The sequence below is a fragment of the Brassica rapa genome, chromosome A04, assembly GCF_000309985.2.
Source record: "Brassica rapa cultivar Chiifu-401-42 chromosome A04, CAAS_Brap_v3.01, whole genome shotgun sequence".
In the NCBI taxonomy this organism is placed as follows: Eukaryota; Viridiplantae; Streptophyta; class Magnoliopsida; order Brassicales; family Brassicaceae; genus Brassica; species Brassica rapa.
The window spans coordinates 6,568,499-6,586,821 of NC_024798.2; the positions used below are offsets into that span (position 1 = coordinate 6,568,499).

Consider the following 18,323-nt stretch of genomic DNA (forward strand, 5'->3'; position numbering starts at 1 on the left):
AAAATTCAAAGAGATGAAGCAAATAAAACATCTTGAATTTTCTTACAGTGTTTGGACATCGGTGGCAAGACCAGAAACGCCTACGAAGACACGATCTGTGGATCTTGGAGATTCTCTGGAAAATGGTGGAGATTGTCTATAGCTGCAAACTAAGCCTACAGATCACTGGCGATGACATGGACAAAATTGATGATATACAAAACCATACTTTCGGGAAAAAAGAAGAAACCGAGGAAGAACAAAACCTCCTGCTGCGGTTTGCGATGGGTTGGTTCCTCAGAAGTCTTTGATTTCTTCTCTTTCTTCTCTGGATTCGAATTCGTCATGGTTTGTTTGACGATATTAAAAGGGTTTTCTAAGAATTATCGGGAAGCGGAGGAAGATGGGTAGAAAGTTGGAGAGGGAATCATGGAAACAAAACAAGCATCGAAAAATCTGGTTCATGGTGTGCTTCGACGAACGATGAAGGAAGAATATGATTGATACGAAATTAGGATTGGAAATTTGGGAAAGGAAAAGTGGATCTGAGTTTTAAAATAGGGAATGGAGAGAGAATATGAGACTCGCGACTTTTCGATAAATAAGAAATAGTCTTTTAATTAATTAGATGAGATAGTTGGTCTAGCTTGAGGGCATGAAGAACAATACACATCCATAAAGTGTCTGACCAGCGTTATGTGTCTATGGGCCTGACTGGTTCAACCGCAGCGGTTGCGGGAGTTTGCGGATGCGGGAGGTTGCCGTTCCTAGCGGTTTTAAGAAATTTGTACGACTAGTTTTGCGATTAGAAATTGGTGCGTTAGCGGGATACTTATGACTGGTTAACTACCAAATGCAGCAGCGGTTAAATATTAAATTAACAATATTTACATTTTATACAATTATAAAAATATCAAAATAATAATATTATAATAAATATAAAAGTTATATTTAGAAATTTATAGTTCATATTTTTTTAAATATAGAAAATATTTTTTTTTTAAAGTTTTATAATATTAATTAAAATATAATAGATATATTTTAGCATTTTTATAATTCCAATATAGTTTTTTTTTTGAATATTTTTATTTTTGTATTTATATTGTTTTGGAAAAAAAGACATTTTTTTTATCCTTGCGTAACCGTCCGCAACTGCAAACGCTAGCTGCAACCAGCTTTTGAATTTATGAGGTTCAGAGCGATTTGGAACGGTTTGAGCGATTGTTGCAAACGCCAACAACCGCTACCAACCGCCAAAGCTGCGTTTGCGGGTGGTAGCGGGAAAACCAGTCATACCCTGTATGTGTAGTTCATAAGTAATAATGTGTTTTAGAAAGTAAAAAATTCTGTTTCGTTGAAAAAAAAACTCCATGATTATTACAGCTAATTTACCTTTTAAAAATAGTTAAATCTGTTTTTCGAATTTTGTCAAAATAAAAATCAGTTATGGGATATAGGTGTCCGAATCCAAGCTGTATATAGAATATTCGTTGATCTCTAAAGAAAGACTAAAATGCCCTTGATTCCGTCCACATATAAAAAAAAAAAGGCCAGATCGGGTTTCCAGATTGAATTCCAATCCTCCAAATAGAGTCAATGGCGTGTCGTAGATCTCTTCTCCTCCTCCTTTTGGCTACGGTTCTTTCCGTCTCAGCCTATCTACCGGAGACTGGAACTCTTGCCGGAGACGACGTCGTCGTACTCAATCGCTCGCAGAGGGAGTTTGATTATTTCGCTCTCTCTCTCCAATGGCCCGGAACCTACTGCCGTGGAACTCGCCATTGCTGCTCCAAAAACGCTTGCTGTAGAGGGTACGTTTATATGTTTCTTTGATTTTGTTTCGGATCATCTCTCTGCTCAAAATCTTGTGTGTTCTTTTGTTGACAGCTCGGACACTCCAACTCAATTCACCATCCGTAAGTTATATTCTCTTTCAATTTTATTTTCAGTTTGAGAAGTCAACGTTTGTGTATGTTTGTCTGAGTTTGATTTTCTGGTTACTTTTACTGTTGTAAGATAAAAACGTAACATTTTTTTTTATAGTTGCTTAATGCTGATTTTCGCCATAGGATTTCTAATTACAACAATAATTTGAGTATAATCATCTCTAATACTAATCTCGTAGATGGACTATGGCCGGACTATAACGACGGTTCCTGGCCTTCATGTTGCTATCGATCCGACTTCAATGAGAAGGAGGTATAAACATTCATAATCTGCTTATGTGGGTCACTCGTGGAATTTTCTTAATTTGGTACTCCTTCCGTTTCTAAATGATCCATGTTTTGGAAAAATTATTTGTATATTCTATGTTTTCTATGAAAAAATTGCAAACTTTAAGAAAATTAATTGGTTTTATTAGATTACTATTGGTTAAAAGTTGTTGAAAATTGAAAATTATAGAAAACAATAAATTTATTATAGCTATTTAATGCGTTTTCTTAATATGTGTGAAAACTCTAAAAAGTCTATCTTTTAGAAACGGAGGAAGTATATTTTTCATGTCTTAATATCTCAAATGAAGATTCTCATAGGAAACAAAATTTGCAGATCTCTACGTTGATGGATGGCATGGATAAGTACTGGCCCAGTCTCAGCTGTGGTTCTCCGTCATCTTGCCATGGTGGAAAAGGATCATTTTGGGGCCATGAGGTGATATATATATATCTTATAACTTTCTTTCGATAGGTGTATGAATCTCCCATGACCAAAACTAACTGAGTTTCATTTGTTGGGTTTCATGTTATCTCTTTGCAATACATGATGGCAGTGGGGTAATTATATTTCCCTTCACATAACTGTATACATGGTTTGATTATGCTTCGAGTATATTTCCTCTGGTTTGAGTATATGCTAATACGATAAATGGGTTCTTCTCTTTAACATCGTTTTGATGAAACTTTTTTCAGAGAAACATGGGACTTGCTCTTCTCCTGTTATTCGTGATGAGTATAGTTACTTCATTACCACGCTTAATCTATACTTAAAGCATAATGTCACGGTAAGTCAAGTTTATGCCTACTAGCGAGTTTGTTAAACAAGAAGATTGGGCATAAAAAAAGATTTGCATGCTTTAGTTTGACTTGCATGTTTCATTTACTGTTTGAATGTTCTCTAACTAGATTGATCAACCAGATATTTTAAGCATTAGCAATTTCCATATCCTCTGCTCAAATGCTATTTAATGATCTGAGTTATAGAAAATTCGTTAACTCAGTATTTCCATTCAATTGTAGGCATGTAATGAATGTTGGTAGTTTTGTTTTACCATGCAAATGATATGCATGTTATATTGTCCCTGATTTGTCAGTTTATCAATTTGGGGTGGGCATTTTTGTACATTTTCGCTCCTAGAAGAGTTCTTAATTATTAATTTTTAACATCTGGATCTATATTTGATAGGATGTCCTTTATCAAGCTGGCTATGTTGCTTCCAACAGCGAGAAGTATCCTCTAGGAGGTATTGTCACAGCCATTCAGAATGCATTTCATATCACCCCTGAAGTAGTATGCAAAAGAGATGCAATCGATGAAATACGTATATGCTTCTATAAAGATTTCAAGGTCTGTATTCGACATCTCTTTCATCTTTAGATTGGTCATTTCCTTGATTAAAATGGCAAATTCATTAAGCTATCTGATCGCTGGCATTTTTTAAAGTTCAAACTATTTGCTAGGTATGAGAATTGCATCAGTTCATGACAGTTTTCTTTTAAAATGTTTATCACTAACAGCCCAGGGACTGTGTTGGTTCAAAAGACATGACGTCGAAAAAATCATGTCCCAAGTACGTAAGTTTGCCGGAATACACGCCATTGGGTGAGTAAAAATCATAAAACACAAACCATTTTTGTTCATTGCTTTAACAATGCATAATTCTAAGTTGTGTAGATTCATGATTAATTATAAAACAAGGATTAGTGAAGTATGGTAAAATGTTGAGAACGTGAACGAATTTCTTATGTTTGTGTGTTGCAGATGGAGAGGCTATGGTTCTGAAGATGCCAACAGATGAATAAGATTTTTCTTGTCTTCTTAGAGGCAATATTCTCATACAGGACATTGATGTTGTAATTTTATGGCAACCTATAAACAGCGAATAAAGATTGGCGTACTCTTGTTCTATGGGGAATATGATCATATGAATCTGAGCTGGTTAATTTTTTTCTCTTCTTTACAGTTACAATATTTTAAAATCCGTAACAAAATTTAAAATCTATCAATTACATGATACTATATCTGATGGAAACTTGTTTAACTAAGAAATTAGTAGTCCAAATTTATTATCAAGCAGAGAATTATAAAATTCGGGATCACCTGACGACTATCATATCATATGCATCATTTGCTTGCTTGATGCATATTTCGAAGGCATATCTTTTTATCATATGCGCTTTTTATGATTTTTTCTTATTTCATACCTCTCGTGAATATTGTTTAACTATGTGTTTTGCTCGCATATGCGGGCATAAATTTGTTATGAATACTTATTAATTTATGTTTTATTAATCTAAAATCAACATAATAAGTTATTATTTATGATTTTAAATAGTTAAATCAAACATCAAAGTATTTATATATGTCAAATATTTTTTTATCAAAATATATACTTACTATTGTGTTAATTTTTTTTAAACACTCATATCTTAGAAATAGTTTAGAAAATATCTTTATATAATTTTTTTGCTTGACTAATATTTAATTATCAATTGCTTTTTTTATCTTAACTTTTTAACTTTTATAATAAAATATTGTTTTCACATAGCAACACAATATATATAAGAATAATCTTATTTTTTATAATTCTATTATATTATTTTATAATCAATTATTTAATGTAACATATAACATATAAACTTTATACTATTAAAAGAAAATTCATTTTTAATTATATATAAAATTCAGTAAAGATATTGTTTAAAATTCGTTTTGATATAACATATAAATTTAATATTATTAACATTTGTTTTTAATTATATACAAGATTCATTAAGGATAATTTTAAATTAATATATTAATGACTCAACTAATAACAAATAATAAATCAATGATTTAGGTAAAACCTAATAAAAACATGACAATTAAGCAAAATTACATAAAATAATGGAAAACATGATAAATAAGCAAAATCACTTCATAAATAATAGTATAGATCAGTATTTGGTGATATGCAGTGAGCTATAAGAATAAGATGGTGGGTTACTCGGAAGACGTTTTATTGACCATTCTAGGATAAGGTTACAAGACAGTTAGGAAAAATGATTAGTAGAAAAGATAATGGTTCCGGCTAGGCATGGGCATTCGGGTTCTAATCGGGTTTCGGTTTTATCCATTTGGGTTTTAATTTTTTGGATTTATCAAAATCAAACCCCATTCGGGTTATATAAAAGTTCGGTTCGAGACCGGTTCGGGTTCTATCGGGTTCGGGTCGGGGTTAGTAAATCTTCAAAGAACCGGTATAACCCATTGTACTTTCGGGTTCGGGTCCCAATCGGTTCTTTGGATTTAAAATACATGATTTGCACATATTTTAATAGCCAAAACATAAGTAAAATCGATTCAAAAAAAAAACATCAGACGTGATCATTCAAAATCAAGCGAAAGATAAACATAGTTAGTGATAGAAAGAAAACAAGATAAATAAAATCATAAAACAAAAACTAAGTTCTCATGAAATGAGAAACATTATTCAATGAAAACAAAACCAAAATCTAAAAACTTTAGGCTTCAACCGTCATATTCCACCATCAACCTTCATGTAATATATAAAATTTTAGAGGTTCAATAATATCTTAAAGTATTTGGACCCATATTAAGAATTAAGATCATATTTGATGGAAGTTCTTTTGTGATTTTAAATATTTCGGGTTCTATCGGATATCTATTTAAGTCCGGGTTCGGTTCGGATAATACCCATAACCCAAAATACCAAAAAACAGGATCCATTCGGTATTTATGTCGGGTTCGGATCGGTTCAGATTTATTTTTATCGGATCGGGTTCGGTTCGGATTTTCGAGTTCGGTTTATTTGCCCAGCCCTAGTTCCGGCGAGAAGAGTAAAATGTGATAAACACTAATTCTTGCTGCGTTGGTCGTTTCTGGTTTTTAAATGCCCCTCTGTTTTGTCCTCTCCTCTCTCTATATTCGGCATCCCAAGCTCTCTACACGTGTTGACTTAATTCGGCTGGGCTGAATTGTAATGGGCTGGAATTCTTATTTATTTGCTAAGGGCTGCAATTCTTTCTCCAACAGTAAGCTCTCCAGTTCGTTACATATGTAACAGTTCGTGACGAATTTATATTGAACTCGGCAGAAGAGATTCGGCGAGAGATCCTCGGCGATTTTATCTGCTCGATTTCAACCGCGAGTTAAGTGCAGATTAAGACCGGTTTAACTGCTCCCCAATCTTTTTTGAAAAGATGTAACGTCGTCCCAATCGTGGCGCCTAATTTAGGGTTTTTGGATATTATTATTAATTATCTGACCCTAACGATGGTGTGTAAGACCCAATCCCGGACGCTTAGGCCGCGGTCGATGCCTCACGTCGCTCGGTCCACTTCTTGGCCGAACCTCTTAATTTTTGCCCTTTATTTATAATATCGCCTAAAGGTGAGGGCTAACTTAAATCTTAGCTAAAGACTTCCCTAGTCATTAATAGCCTAGATCCTTTCAACAGATACGCAGCGGAATATTCTCTAGTTAACCATTGGTCTAAAACCAATCTAACACTTGTCTGGTCGAATCACCTTAGCCTTGGTCAGTTTACTCAACTACCAATTAGCTTAAAGGTCAATCCTAAACCCAAACCAAGCCATACGATTCTGAGGTTCCATTCCCCTAAACCATTCTATCTATACTACATAAGTAAATGCTTGATCATACCTTTGCCACATCTATGGAGCTTATTAGCTCATCGGTCCTCCATTGACTCGAACTAATCATTCAACTCATTGAGTCTCTTATTGGTCTTTATCTTTGTCCCTGCATCAAACAGCTCCCCTAGGTACTTAGTCATTCAACCAACCATCCCCACAGACATAAGTAACCTTTGAGAAGTCTTTGAAAGGATAAGGGTTTGCATCTGGCCTTTCTCGGCTCATGCACAATCCGAAATCCTTTTACCTTATAGGCAATAGTACCAAGTCCACCTTCTGGACTGACAAAGCTCATTAGATCAAGTCAATCAACCAACCATCCTCACATGACTTGGAACTGATGAGTCATCATCTGGCCTGACCGGCCTTGGGACATAACCCAGACAACATATATGGTTTGTTCATACCAACCGATGCATTCATTAATCAGGTTAGGACCGACACCTTGAACCATGATTCAGAGGTCAGGTCGTCCATACTCAACCATGATCAGATCTTACACAGCCTTCCTTGAACAATTACACTTAGGCACAGTAACTATGGTCTACGACACATAGTACTAGCCACACACTTCGTCATGACTCTTAGCCAATCTCGAAGCTATCAACACCAAGGTTGATATCTAGAAGCATCACATCAATACTCTTACTCCAGCAACGTGACTATCCATACTAGTGTACGGCCATCGTACCATCGTCATGAAACATGATCCGACCACTAGACTTGATAAGCCATCATCCACTTAGCATGTACTGATATAACCGGCCTTCCATTGCCATCATGTAGGTCTACTCCCTACATAAGACATATGGTGCCTATCCTACTCACCAACCCAAAGTTGATTGTAAGATATCCCACTTAGCCTTTGCGGCCAGAACCATCCAACCATAGCCGGATCGTCCATAGTCTCGTCTAACCGTCTGGTTAAGATCTAGGTGCGATCGACCAGTTATAAGTCCGGCCCAAAGGCTCACGGACCTTCTTACCTGATCCGACCCAAAGCCTGGATCCATACCACAGAGTAAGGCCCAAGACCAAACCGGATTGCCTTGCAACCGATCAGAACTTGCAACACAACACTCCGGTTAAACTAACCGTCCGTTCGACTATTCAGCCGCGGACTGTCCCGTTGGTTTGGTCTAAGCCTTGAACCAATGGCACCGTTTGGAACTCACACCCTTTGGGAACTAGTACCCTTTGGACACACGTGCCTCTTGGCAACTCATGACCCTTGGCAACTCGCACCCATTCAGATGTTCCAACCGTTCGACCTAACCGTCCGTATGGACTGTCTGGTCCGTGCGTGTGTCCGGCCTATGGCCAAAGGACCACGCCTTAACCTACACAAGTCATGAACCATTGTGACTGTTCAGGGAAGTGTTGCAACCGTTCAGAACAGAACAGAACCGCCCCTATCCAATCGGATCACCTGATGCCGGTTTAGACCATGGACGCGCCTAACTCATCAGTTATGGACCGCGACCGCATTACTCAACCAGAACCACGGTTATAACCAATCCCAACACATCAACAAGGCCACGCCAATGTACAGAAGGAGTAGAAGAAGAAATAGATGAAAAGAATAAGAAGAATAGGACACAATCCAAACGCCCATGGCTAGACCGGTTCGGACTGTCCGATGGTCTTAGCCGATGAGTGGGTGGTTACCCCACTGACCCTATCTGACTGAACCACGGGGTTGGAGTCCATCTCCAGACCTTTCTCTACGCCTTGGGTATTCATAACCACACGGCCTCCTCTCTCCTAAACCGTTCTCCTTGCCGGAGATACTAAACCACCACGACCGGCCCTTTTCCGGCCGATCTCTTGGCCAGAACTCTCTCTCTCTCTCTCTCTACGTTTTTTCATGAGTATTTTACTCTGGAATTGGATAATGAAATCGAGAGGAGAGGCCCCATATTTATAGAAAACGAGGGAGTAAGTCTTGCCCCACGAACAGGCACGACTTGCTAGCGAATGGGCACCATCGGCCAAGGGTTGTCCCCTTTCGGCTACTTGCATCCTTTCGCCCTTTCTGATTGGGTTTGATGTCGGTCCCACGCCCCAAGACTTCTTGACTTAGCCCACGGCCTTGTCCAAGGACCCAACAGCCCATGGCCTCATGGTCGGACCTCACAGCCCGCCACTGACCCGGACCCGGACCGTCGGCCTAAAACCCGAACAGTCCGTCTAGCTGACATGAGCTGACCCCCAGCTGCCTCAGCTGAGTGAGCTAGTAGTCCAGCTAGTGGAGCTGACTTAGTAGTGGCTGAGCTGGAGTGAACTCAACCTAGCTTTGTTAAGCTGGTCGAGCTACTTCTCTATCTCGTCCAGCTACCGTCTTACTCGTCTTAGCTGTCTCTTTGCTCTTATAAGGTTAAGTCTAAGTTTCCTTATGTACTTAACCTTCTTTCTTGACCATGGAACGCTTGCCTTGATGTCCTAAGACTGGCTGGTACATTTCCTCGAACCATGGCCGTCCCGACAATCCTTTCCAGGATTGGGGGCGTGACAAGTCTCCCCCACTTGTAATGGATTCGTCCTCGAATCCGGTGATGATTATACCTTGTCCCAAGACAAAATATTCCAACCGAACGTATTCTTGTCTTGATCAGAGAATAGAACAAGCTTGATTCAAAACAACCAAATGACCACTTCGATGATCAAATTCCTTTGACCATCGTTGTACAAGTCTCCCCCACTTGATAAGGATCTAACCACAAAGATCCTATCAAGTGGTCCTTTCTGGTTTTGCTGATGGCACCCTTACTACTTCGACCACAGTCGAGGGTCCATCAAGCACCCATTCAAGTGATACATGAAAATCCATCCAAAGACATTCCTTGTGTCACTGGCCGAACTCTCCAGGTTGCGGTCCTAGTATCCAACAAGTCTATGTCTTTCCTTTGAATAGCATCTTTTTCAGATTTTATTCTTTCTCTGATCATAGTCCAAGACTAGATCATAATCAGTCCCTAGGAACATGCTGCATACTCGAGCCTTAGTAGATTTGGCCAAACCCCACACCACTCGATGTACCAGTCAAGTCCTCACAAACTTTTTCCAATCTTTAGGCTGCTCGTCCTACAACGAGTCCTAACAGATTGTTGTGGTTCTTTTGTCCTTCATGGACAATAAGGTTCATGACCTCAGCCACAACGTACTGGATCATCCCCTTAACCGACCACAACCTTTTCAGGCTTGGCCACATTGCGATCTTAGTCCCTCCAGACTAAAAACGCCTCAGACTTGACTTATGTCCTTCACTGGACTTTGTCATAATTCGATCCTGGTCCTTCCTTGGACTCGATCGTACTCTGGTCCTGGTCCACTCAGGGACTCGACCGTTTCACCCCAACCATAGGTCCATCTCCGAATAGGTCGTGGCCTGATCCTTGTCCTTTACTGGACTTGATCATTCTCAACCTTAGGTCAAACTCCGACTTGGTTGTACTGTGACCATGGTCCTCTCTCGGACGTGGTCAACTTCGGCTCTGCCATCTCGGCCCGAGCCGACAGAAATGGACTCTAGGACAGTGGTGCTGTCCCTGGTTCTAGTTCAATCATAAATGGATCCGACCAACCAGAGGGGACACTCTGTAGCGAACGGAACACATCTGGGAACTCGGACACCAACGGGTCCTCAAACAGATCTTTCAGATCGACAGAATTTGCCGCACTCCATAGTGGTAATTGTGGTAAAAAAAAATACTTCACAATCACGTCTAAGCATCCGATCCACACGGAATGCTGACACCACTACTTTCCTTAAAGCCGGACTCACACAATGGATCTCGATACCAACGAGATCCCATACAGATCAACATAATTGCCGTGCTCCGTAGTGGTAGTTGTGGTCAAAAATACTTCACAACCCTGTCTAAGCATTCGATTCACTTGGACTGCTGACACCCCTACTTTCTTTAGAGCCGGACTCAAACTCAGACTTTGGTACTGGATCGGGTGAGGTCCAGTCTCCAATTGCACACGAAGTTTGTGGCAATCGAGAGTGGCCCGATACTTTCCCAAACAGATTCATGCCTAGGATCATCTCGTGATTCTATAGGCGCGTGGATATTTTTCTCGATCAGATCTACAGGCAGATTTCTCTCCTGGATCATCACCGGGATATTTTTCAAGAGCCCTAGTGAATGCATAATTTGCCCACCGGCTGCCCTCACTAGTCTCGGATCATCCCCAGAACTCAGACATAACAGACTCTTTCCGACCAGTCCTGGACTCACAAAACTATGTGTAGCCTCTGTGTCAAAAAGTACGTGTGTTTCCACACCACAAATCCACTTGTGGAAAATATCTCAGTTCATGACCACACCACAAGGAACGTCCAATAACATCCCTCATGAAGTCTTCAATCACTTAATACTTCCACTACCATTACGTTCCTAGTTGAGTAAGATCTCGGTTTGACCACATACTTGGAAAACGTCCCATACCATTCTCCAAGGCGTCTTACTTTTGCGAATGCTCACACCATTCACAAGAGCAATTTTAATATACCTCAATCCCCATCATACTATGGTAGCTAAGATCATGTTCTTCCATTGATTGGAATGAACACCCTGAGTTTCCTCATTCTTTCTTTGGACGGATTCAGATTGGAATTGTTTCATTCCATCCGACTAGATCTATTGAAACCTACCTCGACTTATACTGAGTCCTAGCTGATCCATCTGATCACAAGTCCACTCGTGTACTGGTCATGTAGTGTCTCCTTTGAGTCAGATTTAACATTGCATATGCTTTACTTATTTTGAATAGCCATCAAGGGATAACACTTAACTTCTGTAGAATGCTGAACGTTTATTTCAACCAAAGCCACTCTCTGGTCCATGTTACTTACCTTGTTCAGGTCATCCATAAACAAGCCTTGCATTGCTTCCATCCCTTCCAACCCGTCTATTACTTCTAAATACTAGATCGACCAACCTTTCTGCTTTTTAGGTTGTTGCCCTTGGAAAATGTATCATGGCTAAGCCGGTTCATCTTAGAATTCCCACATTCACAAGCATGATACCCTAGCTTACCTCAACTCTTTCTTGGCTCACCCCAACTAAGGTTTCATAGTCATCATAGTTTTGGAAATAATTTCGGTATTTGGAACACAACATCTTAGAGCGTTGTCCTAAACAGGATCAAGCATGCTCTGTTACCAACTTGTAAGACCCAATCCCGGCCGCCTAGGCCGCGGTCGATGCCTCACGTCGCTCGGTCCACTTCCTGGCCGAACCTCTTAATTTTTGCCCTTTATTTAGAATATCGCCTAAAGGTGAGGGCTAACTTAAATCTTAGCTAAAGACTTCCCTAGTCATTAATAGCCTAGATCCTTTCAACAGATACGTAGCGGAATATTCTCTAGTTAACCATTGGTCTAAAACCAATCTAACACTTGTCTGGTCGAATCACCTTAGCCTTGGTCAGTTTACTCAACTACCAATTAGCTTAAAGGTCAATCCTAAACCCAAACCAAGCCATACGATTCTAAGGTTCCATTCCCCTAAACCATTCTATCTAGATCTACATAAGTAAATGCTAGATCATACCTTTGCCACATCTATGGAGCTTATTAGCTCATCGGTCCTCCATTGACTCGAACTAATCATTCAACTCATTGAGTCTCTTATTGGTCTTTATCTTTGTCCCTGCATCAAACAGCTCCCCTAGGTACTTAGTCATTCAACCAACCATCCCCACAGACATAAGTAACCTTTGAGAAGTCTTTGAAAGGATAAGGGTTTGCATCTGGCCTTTCTCGGCTCATGCACAATCCGAAATCCTTTTACCTTATAGGCAATAGTACCAAGTCCATCTTCTGGACTGACAAAGCTCATTAGATCCTAAGTCAATCAACCAACCATCCTCACATGACTTGGAACTGATGAGTCATCATCTGGCCTGGCCGGCCTTGGGACTTAACCCATACAACATATATGATTTGTTCATACCAACCGATGCATTCATTAATCAGGTTAGGACCGACACCTTGAACCATCATTCAGAGGTCAGGTCGTCCATACTCAACCATGATCAGATCTTACACGGCCTTCCTTGAACAATCACACTTAGGCTCAGTAACTATGGTCTACGACACATAGTACTAGCCACACACTTCGTCATGACTCTTAGCCAATCTCGAAGCTATCAACACCAAGGTTGATATCTAGAAGCATCACATCAATACTCTTACTCCAGCAACGTGACTATCCATACTAGTGTTCGGCCATCGTACCATCCACATATACAAGTAGACAGATGATACCTGAGGGTGTAGTGAGAGTGAAGAGAGTGTGATCCAATTCAGACTTCTTGAACCCACGCCCATTTAAGGTAGTGCTCAGTTTGTTATACCATGCTCTAGGAGATTGCTTCAACCCATAGATAGCCTTCTTGAGTCTCAATACATTTCCAGGTTTCACAAGGTGCTCTAGACCTGGTGGAGGATGCATATACACTTCATCCTCTAGCTCTCCTTGAAGAAAGGCATTCTTCACATCCATCTGCCACAGCTCCCACTCAAGATTCACAGCAAGAGATAGAACAATTCTTATGGTATGGAGTTTGGCAACAGGAGCAAAGGTATCAATGTAGTCTTCCCCATATGTTTGAGTGTATCCTCTAGCCACCAATCTTGTCTTCTTCCTCTCAATAGTTCCATCAGGTAGATACTTGATAGTGAATATCCACTTGCTTGTTACTGCCTTCTTCCCTCTTGGCAGCTCACTCTCAAACCAAGTGTCATTCTTTATCATAGCATTTGCTTCATCACCCACTGATTCTTTCCAATCTTCATGTAACATTGCTTCCTCATATGATCTTGGTACACTGCTCTCATCTAAGCTTGTAATGAATGCACAATGTTCCTTTGGGTAACTTGCAAACGAGCACACAGCCTGAGAGGGATGCTTCACAGCCTGAGCATTGTAGTACACTCTCGTGTTTACCCAGTTGGAAGCATCTCTATTTAGCCGTGTGCTTCTCCTTAATGGGGCTTGTTCCACTTCCACCACCGTAGGCTGGACCACCGTAGGCTGCTGAACTGCTTCTCTTTCTTCTCCATTTGGTTCCACATGATCTTCTTGAATGGATTCTTCCTGTTCTTCCTCTCTTTGTATCACACCTTGACCATGACTATCTGAGTCTTGATCCTCATGATCTTCAGGCTCAGCCTCATTTCCCCCCTCATGATCATGGTGTGATGGTTCTTCAGCTTCATTCTCCCTTGATGGTTGCTGATCCTGGGACATGTTGATTCCAAGTCCTTCCAGTACACACGCCTAAGACTTGTAGCTCTATCAGATGGTTGAGACAAATCTTCAAGATCTTCCCACTTTCTATCTCCATAAAAGCTCTTATCCTCCAAGAACTTCACATCTCTAGACACAAGTATGACATTTAGGAATGTAAAAGATTATCTGAGTTTAGAAAGGATTAAAGAAGGAGAATAAGAGATTAAAAGACAACTTAGAGACTAATGGAGAATCATAATGAAATGAGTAAAGAGAAGGATTGTTTAGAACTGTCTAATCTTTATTAAGGGATGAGATTACATATATATAGGTCCATACACTTAGGGTTTTCGAAATCATAAAGCTAAGTAAGCATGTAGAGTCAAAGAGGAGCCTAAGCTTTAATTTGAACCGGCCAATGAGTGCCTTCACACGTTTGGAGCATCTTCTTGATCCAAGACTAGATACTCTTCCTTTCCAGCTCTTGCCAGCCTGTCCTAGCTGTCAAGCCGCGTCTCCCTTATCCTCTCAACGTTCGGATAAGGTCTTGGCCGAGTGTAACTTAAGCTCAGTACATGGGAGTAACTTGGATAGTTACTTTGACCCCTTTTACCTTGTACGGATGATCACTTGTACGGCCTTGTACGGATGATCAACCCATTCCTCCTCTTCACCTCTTTGCTCTCTTTATGTTCTCAACTCCTTTGTGCCTTTACCTCAAATGCCTCAACTCATCTCAACACTCCCCCTCAAGCTTAGCTTTGTGAAAGCCTAAGCTTGGATAGCTATGAGATCTTCCTCATTAAAAACCTTACCAAGGAAAACCCATTGGGATAAAACCTTGATAAGGGAAAAAGAGTAAAGACCTCACAGCCAAGGGGATCAGCTCCTTCTCTTCCCAAGATCAATGAGGCCCAACCTGATGTGAATGGACTCCATTGTCTTTTGTCTTGCAGCTTTGGTGAACACATCCGCTAACTGATCTTCACTTCTTGTGTAGCATGGCAGGATGACTCCTAAGATGATCATCTGCCTCACCTTGTGACAATCAACTTCAATGTGCTTGGTTCTTTCATGAAACACTGAGTTGGAGGCAATGTGGATGGCAGCTTGGTTATCACAATGCATGGTCATTGGAGTGGCTTGATCAATCTCCAAATGCTTCAAGATGCCTTTGATCCACACCAGCTCGTTGGTAAGCTTCAGCATAGCTCTATACTCAGCTTCTGCACTTGAACAAGACACCACCTTCTGTTTCTTACTCTTCCAAGTAACCAAGTTGCCTCCAATGAATGTGCAATAGCCTGTGGTTGATCTCCTGTCTGCTCTATCACCAGCCCAATCCGCATCACAGTATCCAACCACTTCAGTGCTCCCATTGCAGCCCATCCATACTCCTTGATCAGGTGAGCCGTTGAGATACATCAAGATCCTCTCCACCATGCGCCAATGATGCTCCTTAGGCACTTGCATGTGTTGACTCACCTGATTCACAGCAAAACAAATGTCAGGTCTAGTTATGGTAAGATAAATCAATTTGCCAACTAGTTTTCTATAGAGTTTAGGATCCTGATAAGGTTTGCTGTCTTCAATCTCCCCCTCTCGTGGGACTTTGTAACCATCCTCCATAGGCATCCTTGCTGTCTTGCCTCCATAAGCACCTGCACCTTTCAAAAGATCAAGTGTATATTTCCTTTGGGACATGAATAAACCTTCCTTGGATCTACATATCTCAATTCCAAGAAAGTATTTCATTTCTCCCAAGTCTTTAATCTCAAACATGGATTTAAGAAACTCCTTGGTTGCTATGATACCTTCCTTATCACTTCCTGTGATAATGATATCATCAACATACACAAGGAGTGCAATCATACCTGAGGGAGTAGTGAGGGTGAAGAGGGTGTGATCTAGTTCAGACTTCTTGAAGCCTCGGCCATTGAGAGTAGTGCTCAGCTTGTTGTACCAAGCTCTTGGTGATTGCTTCAGCCCATAGATAGCTTTCTTCAATCTTAACACGTTCCCTCTCTTCACTAAGTGTTCCAGGCCTGGAGGTGGATGCATATACACTTCATCCTCAAGTTCTCCTTGTAGGAATGCATTCTTCACATCCATTTGCCATAAGCCCCATCCAAGGTTCACAGCCAAGCTCAATACAATCCGGATTGTATGTAGTTTAGCTACTGGTGCAAAGGTTTCTATGTAATCTTCTCCATAAGTTTGAGTGAAACCTCTTGCAACCAGCCTTGACTTCTTCCTCTCAATCTTTCCATCTGCCTTATACTTGATTGTGAATATCCACCTACTAGTCACAGCCTTCTTCCCTTTTGGTAACTCACTCTCATACCATGTATCATTCTTGATCATAGCTCCTGCCTCAGCTCCAACTGACTCCTTCCATTCTTTATCCATGATTGCTTCTTCATAGCTTCTTGGGATGTAAGTCTCATCCAAGTTAATCATGAAGGCACAATGTTCTTCAGGGTATTGAGCAAATGAACACACGACTTGAGAAGGATGCTCCACAGCTTGGGCATTGTAGTACACTCGCGTGTTTACCCAAGAGGAAGGATCCTTTCTCAGCCTTGTGCTTCTCCTCAATACTGGTTGTTCTTGCTCTTGAACCGGCTCATCTTGTGTAGTTGGTTCTTGTGCTTCACTCTGATGTTCTTCCTCTCCTTGGTCTTGCTCACCTTGATGATGAGAACCTGAGTTGAACTCTCCTCCTTCCTCACTCAAGCCGACTCCTTCTTGGCCATTTTCTTGAGTTTCAGGTTCACTTCCCCCCTCATGATCAAGGTGAGGTGTTTGAGCAGCTCCACTTGGTGCAGTTGAGCTCTCTTCTTGTCTTCCACTTCTTGTGGATTGGTCCTGGTTCATCTTGATACCGAGACCTTCCAAAATGATTCTTAAGACTCCAGCCTTATCTGATGTGAGATAAGCCATCATCCACTTAGCATGTTCTGATATAACCGGCCTTCCATTGCCATCATGTAGGTCTACTCCCTACATAAGACATATGGCGCCTATCCTACTCACCAACCCAAAGTTGATTGTAAGATATCCCACTTAGCCTTTGCGGCCAGAACCATCCAACCATAGCCGGATCGTCCATAGTCCCGTCTAACCGTCTGGTTAAGATCTAGGTGCGATCGACCAGTTATAAGTCCGGCCCAAAGGCTCACGGACCTTCTTACCTGATCCGACCCAAAGCCTGGATCCATACCACAGAGTAAGGCCCAAGACCAAACCGGATTGCCTTGCAACCGATCAGAACTTGCAACACAACACTCCGGTTAAACTAACCGTCCGTCCGTTCGACTATTCAGCCACGGACTGTCCCCTTGGTTCGGTCTAAGCCTTGAACCAATGGCATCGTTTGGAACTCACACCCTTTGGGAACTAGTACCCTTTGGACACACGTGCCTCTTGGCAACTCATGACCCTTGGCAACTCGCACCCATTCAGATGTTCCAACCGTTCGACCTAACCGTCCGTATGGACTGTCTGGTCCGTGCGTGTGTCCGGCCTATGGCCAAAGGACCACGCCTTAACCTACACAAGTCATGAACCATTGTGACTGTTCAGGGAAGTGTTGCAACCGTTCATAACAGAACAGAACCGCCCCTATCCAATCGGATCACCTGAGGCCGGTTTAGACCATGCACGCGCCTAACTCATCGGTTATGGACCGTGACCGCATTACTCAACCAGAACCACGGTTATAACCAATCCCAACACATCAACAAGGCCACGCCAATGTACAGAAGGAGTAGAAGAAGAAATAGATGAAAAGAATAAGAAGAATAGGACACAATCCAAACGCCCATGGCTAGACCGGTTCGGACTGTCCGATGGTCTTAGCCGATGAGTGGGTGGTTACCCCCACTGACCCTATCTGACTGAACCACGGGGTTGGAGTCCATCTCCAGACATTTCTCTATGCCTTGGGTATTCATAACCACACGGCCTCCTCTCTCCTAAACCGTTCTCCTTGCCGGAGATACTAAACCACCACGACCGGCCCTTTTCCGGCCGATCTCCTGGCCAGAACTCTCTCTCTCTCTCTCTCTCTACGTTTTTCCATGAGTATTTTACTCTGGAATTGGATAATGAAATCGACAGGAGAGGCCCCATATTTATAGAAAATGAGGGGGTAAGTCTTGCCCCACGAACAGGCACGACTTGCTAGCGAATGGGCATCATCGGCCAAGGGTTGTCCCCTTTT

The 18,323-nt window shown here is 41.3% G+C and overlaps 1 protein-coding gene across 1 annotated transcript; it reads left to right on the top strand.

Annotated features, from left to right (window-relative positions):
* The first annotated feature begins 1,533 nt into the window (after positions 1-1,533).
* Positions 1,534-4,154, top strand: LOC103863667 (ribonuclease 2). Its single transcript, XM_009141418.3, has 9 exons — positions 1,534-1,790; positions 1,867-1,895; positions 2,105-2,178; positions 2,530-2,631; positions 2,750-2,753; positions 2,889-2,980; positions 3,382-3,543; positions 3,714-3,798; positions 3,958-4,154. Exons 1-9 carry the CDS (start codon positions 1,576-1,578, stop codon positions 3,996-3,998), a joined length of 804 nt encoding a protein of 267 aa, XP_009139666.1. The 5' UTR covers positions 1,534-1,575; the 3' UTR covers positions 3,999-4,154.
* The last annotated feature ends 14,169 nt before the right edge of the window (positions 4,155-18,323 follow it).

Bases quoted from the DNA above. Each gene is read 5' to 3' on its own strand.
- LOC103863667 (XM_009141418.3), top strand. From the start codon at position 1,576: ATGGCGTGTCGTAGATCTCTTCTCCTCCTCCTTTTGGCTACGGTTCTT. The intron at 2,981-3,381 runs GTAAGTCAAGTT...TATATTTGATAG, and splicing joins ACTTAAAGCATAATGTCACG to GATGTCCTTTATCAAGCTGG. The intron at 3,799-3,957 runs GTGAGTAAAAAT...TGTGTGTTGCAG, and splicing joins GCCGGAATACACGCCATTGG to ATGGAGAGGCTATGGTTCTG.